This window comes from Branchiostoma lanceolatum, chromosome 9 (assembly GCF_035083965.1).
Source record: "Branchiostoma lanceolatum isolate klBraLanc5 chromosome 9, klBraLanc5.hap2, whole genome shotgun sequence".
Taxonomy (NCBI): domain Eukaryota; kingdom Metazoa; phylum Chordata; class Leptocardii; order Amphioxiformes; family Branchiostomatidae; genus Branchiostoma; species Branchiostoma lanceolatum.
The window spans coordinates 17,565,413-17,571,427 of record NC_089730.1 but is presented as its reverse complement, the minus strand read 5'-3'; the positions used below and the strand labels follow the sequence as shown (position 1 = coordinate 17,571,427).

The window sequence follows — 6,015 nt, the reverse complement described above, 5'->3', positions numbered from 1 at the left end:
TGAGAACAGTGTGTATACGGTCTGCACAAGCACACGCATCATGTACGGTTCAACATTTGTTCATTCCCCGAGTTGACATCCAATTCCAACAATTTTCTCCTTACATCGGATAAGATTCATTCATTTAATGAAAAGTAAGGTGCGTAACCCTAATCCTAGGACATAAAGGTAAATTTCTCACACAAAGCTACGCACATACATTCCTACATGTTGAAACAAGTATAATCATTACGTAAACACACACAAAGCAACATTATGGCGGTACGTACATATACACAAACTAGCACATAGGTATTGGGTACATACACATTCGTGTACAAGACCACGCATAAACACAAAAAAAGAATTGCGTACAATGTACACACACTTCTCTGATGCGCACATACATTAAAGTATGCTCAAATACACAAAACGTTAAAGATTCTCATATATACACAAACACACACAGTACCCACCCCTGGTGACCCTTTTATAACACTGATAGTGTTATTTCAGTCCATTTTAGAACACTGATGGTCCAGAGGTCAGAGAGCACAAAGTCCGTATAACTCGAGGTCCGGAATTCTTTTACCACGAAGTAGCAGCACTCTCAGGAACCAGCATGGGGTTTTCCTCCTCACTGCCCCGGCCCGTGGCTGCCCTGTACCCGTCCGTCCTGCTGAGCGTGGTGCTCGGCTACTGGGTGTCCCTCACACCTGCTATGGAGAACTATCTGCGAAAGAACGTCCAGCCGATTCTTCAGGTGCAATGTTTACTTACGTTGACAGTTTACCCCCCGCGCCCCCCCCCCCCCCCAACCCGTTTGTCGGATAATCACCGATTCTGGTAAAAGTTTTTAAGGTCTGTACTTTTTTTCATTATAGGTTTCCATGTTATAATCCATGTTTTACATGGGCGCGTTCGTAATGAAGCTATAGGAAATGTACCATTGTCATTCATTCTATGTTGAGAACATTTACCCTGGATCATGTAAAAAAAATCAAAACAGCAACCTACAATTTCTTTTTATGGCAATTACGAACTACACTTAGCTACACCCAACAAAAGGCACTTTGCAGCTGTAAGCGCACAGCTGCACCATCCAAAACGCAGGACTGTGCACGTCCGATTTTGCGCGTGGCTACCGAACTTTGTCTGCTAAGTTACAAACAAAATTCATCAGTTTGACGCTTGAGATCAGTTGGGCTGGCTAAATGGGCATTTCTAACCGCTATAAACACATTCATGCAGCCATTTATTTTGCAAGTCCGCACTAGGTGTAATACATGAATGAAAATAACTCCCCACTATATCCGTAGATGCACAAATTCAGGAATACAGAATCAGGCCAAAACCGGAGTTCACCAAATGCTATGATCAGAAGCCTGCTTACAGATACTACGCCCCCTTATCGTCTTGTGACCTACTTTTGGTTATCTGTTTCGCAACAGGATACGTCAGTATGGAGGTCATCCGGTACCTTCCTTCAGAGGCAGTGGGAGTGGGTGTACGAATCCTTCCGCGACGAGTATCAACTCGCCACTGTCGGTAAGTGCACATAATACGTAGCCTGACTAAGTCTCGCCTTTCGGTGGCTTGGCCTATAAAAAAGTCTTAGGGCAAACACTTCTACGTCAGGAGAATCGGATACACCATAATTCTGCTGTTTATTGCATATGGCCTAACATGGATAACTTATATTATTACATATATTGTCAGACTGAAAACTGTTATTATGGCGTAAGGAGGCTGTGATGAATGGTTTCTATAGTTACTGACAGCGAATCCCGAGCTCCGATTGGACTGATTTTAACAGAGATAGATACTCCTGAGATCCAATAATTGGTATTTCTTTTTTCTTTCCTTTTTTTCTGATCGATAATTTCAATACATGGTAGGACTTTTAAATGTCATGTCATCATCATCTATCGGCCTGCATCAGCCGGGACCAAGCTAGCACATATTTAATTCATAACTGACGTCATAACACAGGAACGTTTCTCGTCATCATGGTGTGCCTGTTGGTGATGTCGTCACTGTACACGTTCATGGATCTGACGGGTCGCCCTGCTGTACTGGTTCGGTATAAGATACAGGCTAATGTCAACCCGCCACCGGTAGGTCAATGCGTGCTTAAGACTCAATTGCAATGGAATTTATTGTTTCAATTTTGGTTGGGGACGCCTTAGGAACGGTAACTGTCTTTAAAAGTCTTCAACAATCTTTAGCTACATATCATATCACCTATCAAACGTTGTCAATCAATAGGCAAACAGTAACAGGAACAATGGCACCACGAAACGGTGCGTTTAGCAGGTATTGTGAAAAACTACATATTAAACAGAAAAGTCTCTTCTTTTAATGAAAACCGCAACTGATGGCTATTTAAGACAAGATGAGCGCTGTGTCCAGTGCCATGTTAGTGTCTTTATTTGCATTTCAGATAATCGTTTCAGGCACTTAAGAAGCTTCTTTTTTCTGTTCAACAACCACAATCAAACACTTCGAAAATAAAATACCAACAAAGTATTGAAGGTTAAAATACACACACAAATTGTATCGGCTTGAACACTGAACTGCGAATTAAGACAGTCACCTACTTGGCAGTCACCACATGCCTTCTTTATTGACTTTATCAGTGAGTGAAGACGCTCTATAACGTTTCACAAATTACCCTACCAGGTTGACCCCGCCCAGTTCGCTAAGGTTGGTCTCCAAATGATCCCCAACACCCTCCTGACGCTGGCAATCATCTATCTCCTCCAACCCCTGATGGTGTGGCGGGGTATGGAGTTCGGCAGGGAACTTCCGTCAGTCTGGCGACTGTTGCTGGACTTCCCTGTGTGTGTTCTCATGCAGGAGATGGGATTCTATTATGGCCACAGGTAAGGCTTTTTTTGGGAGACGCCTATGGTGATATCCTCATAGTATATGGTATGTCCGTTTGCCAAGAGATGTAGGGATTACACAGGTATTTCTGTTCTGTCCGGTGTTTGTGAACAAAGGGCACCGAAACTCGAGAAACTTTGGATCCCTACGTATACATTTTTCTAGGCGTTGGTTAGGTGTGTATTGTAAGCGCACTTTTGTAACGGCATCAAGGCTTAGAACAGCAGTTGCAATCATTTAGTTTTAGATTCACTACGTTCAACTTTTTTAAACATATGAAGTAAGAATAATTTCCCTTTTTTTGCATAACAGCGTTCTTTGAAATGTTCAGTAACAGGGAGGGTCCAAAGTCCCATAAGGTCCATAGTCCGGTAAGGTTTTAAATATCATTGTTGCGGAGATATCCATGGGTAGCTGCACATGATAAGTACACCTAGTTATCGACTAAACCTTCATGTAAATCACCACGAAGTTGGCGTATGTGTTGAAGTTGGTTACATCTTATGATTTCATTTGATACGAACATTATGGACACGTAATTTGCTGATGATATTTTCCTAAATGTTTCCACAGACTGGTGCACGTCCCATACTTGTACAAACGTATCCACAAGAGGCACCACGAGTTCAAGGCGCCAATGAGTGTGGTCGCTCCATACAGCCATCCCATAGAGCACGTCACCTCCAATGTTATCCCGCTATTCACTGGACCCATTCTTGCTGGTAAGAATTATACATTTTTACAGGTTTGCGATAGCCAAACCTGTATGGCTTTCGTTGGATTTTGATCCTGTGGTCCATGGGCGCCGCCATTTTGTATCCCATAATGTGAGTGGTGTATGATGGGAAGTGGTGACGTCATTACAGGTTTGCGATAGCAAAGCCTATATTAAGTCGCACCATGCAGCCATCCCACAGAGCACGTTACCTCAAACGTCATCCCGCTATTCACTGGACCTATTCTTGCTGGTAAGAATTATACATTTGTTATCATTTCTTTTACTATGGTGGCCTGGATTAAGTGGAGAGCGCTTTCAAGCTTCTCCAAAGTAAAGGGAAGTAAGTATGGCCTAAGGGTACCCGGTGGAATTATAATAGTAGATGACGCCAAGTTGATTATTTCCTATGATGCCTGCAGGGTGTCACGTGGTCACCATGTGGCTGTGGCTGGCGTACTTGATGTACGAGACGACCACCGACCACTCCGGATATCACATGCCGTTTGCCAGGTCTCCAGAGTTTCACGATTATCATCACGCAAAGTGAGTCCCAAACTGTAATATATTTTACTTCCAACGCAAATGAAGAGTGGAGCTTGTATCTATTTTTTCAACATTCTGTTAAGCTCTTATTTTTACGCGAAGGAGAGGAAAAGAAAAAAAAATCGTCACTATACATCTACTTGGAAATTAGTTGTTTTTTTTCCTCAACAGCATCTCTCCATTCATCTGTGTAACTTCTCCTCTAGCTTCCCTTGCCTCAAATACCCGGCAAATACCCATTTACTCTAACCTTTCATTCTAGTGTTTTCCGTTTTCTCTACGTCATTTTTTATTATTCCTGGGTCTTTCTCTTTATCTAAATTTTCAGAAAGAAGCAAATAGTTGTGGTGTCTATCGCAGCGACGTGCAAAAAATCTTCGTGATCTATATTTATTTCCTAAACAAATGATTATGATATCAGTTCTCCGTGTTTAGAGATATCACTGGAAATTGATTACATTCGTATATGTTCCAGGTTCAACTACAACTATGGTACTACTGGATTGCTGGACTGGCTGCATGGCACGGATTCCGCCTTCCGGCAGAGCACCGCCTGGAAGCGTCACCGCATCCTGTTTGGTACCACTCCGCTCTCCGAGTCTATCCCGGACACCAAGACGAAATAAAAAAATAATGATTAGCACACAACAGAAACTTGATAACATGACCCCGCAACAGCGGCAAACTGCTCCAAAGCAAGGCAGAAAAATTACAATGAAGCTATGTAATACACAGAGAAACAATGACATGGATTATGCGTTTGTAATTAAGGTCGTCTGATATAATGAAAATCTAGGTTTGATTTTCAAAACTAAACTAAACGATATAATATGACATAAGATAATATCATATTATATCATATATGATATTAATATAGCATAAAAATAACATAATATATCATAATAAAACATTGGATAACATAATATAGCATAAGTTAACAATATATAACATAACGTTACATAATGTTACATGTATCATGCCATAAAGTAATACTAGTATACAGTTACTAAAACATGATATGAACTATTGGTTTTGATATCTCATGTTCTGGAAGTGCTATTAACAAGATTTTTAGGTGGCAGATAGCTCCTGCACACGATAGCCATACAGATTTGTCACACAAGCCGGGGGGGGGGGATGTAGTTGAACTTTTCACAAGATAATAACTCTAGAAAGGCCAGAGAATTAGTCAAATTGATATAATAATGGTAGTCAAAAAAAGGACACTCTACGTCTCACGGTTTGTTTGATTTTGGAAGTCACAGCAAATGTACACCCTAACTAAGTAAGATCCCTACTAGAGTGCACTCTGACACTGCTGTGGTTTAGAGGTCATATAAAGTTGGCAGATTGCAGATAGACCGGTTTCTAATTACGTGTGATTTGGATGTGACACAAGAAGTCTGCGCGGTCTTGGAGAGTTGAAGGTAGGGCTGTTAATTCACAGTACGACTTGTAGATCTTCGAGACATAATTACTATTTCACTCCTAACTTAGTTGGCTAAATAACAATTTACGTGCCGAAGACCGTGTTTCAATGCTAAAAGTTCATTCTACACACTACGTGGGTAACTTTGAAATTTAAGATTTGTTTGAGTATCTTGAAATATTTACAGCGTTAAAGAAAACAGAACAGCTAAATTAAATCTTTTGGTAGTTATATTTGACTCCACATACCGTAGTTTTCTCTGTATCTTTCCGTAAGCGATGATAAATATTTACGGTGTTCACTCAAGGATGTCCGTATTGAACTTTGGATGACCGCACAAACACACAAGCGTAATTGCTTCCTGATTTCAACAGACTGTGCAGACATTTCTTAAAGGTTTTGTATGATTGTATGTAGTCTACATTAGGAAAGCAATGGTCTTGAATACACAGTACAT

General features: G+C 41.0%; 1 protein-coding gene across 1 annotated transcript; it reads left to right on the top strand.

Annotated features, from left to right (window-relative positions):
• Nucleotides 1-538: 538 nt before the first annotated feature.
• LOC136442544 (fatty acid hydroxylase domain-containing protein 2-like) lies at nt 539-4,771 on the top strand. Its single transcript, XM_066439459.1, has 7 exons — nt 539-742; nt 1,431-1,527; nt 1,972-2,096; nt 2,662-2,864; nt 3,442-3,590; nt 4,006-4,129; nt 4,605-4,771. Exons 1-7 carry the CDS (start codon nt 602-604, stop codon nt 4,753-4,755), a joined length of 990 nt encoding a protein of 329 aa, XP_066295556.1. The 5' UTR covers nt 539-601; the 3' UTR covers nt 4,756-4,771.
• Nucleotides 4,772-6,015: the final 1,244 nt, after the last annotated feature.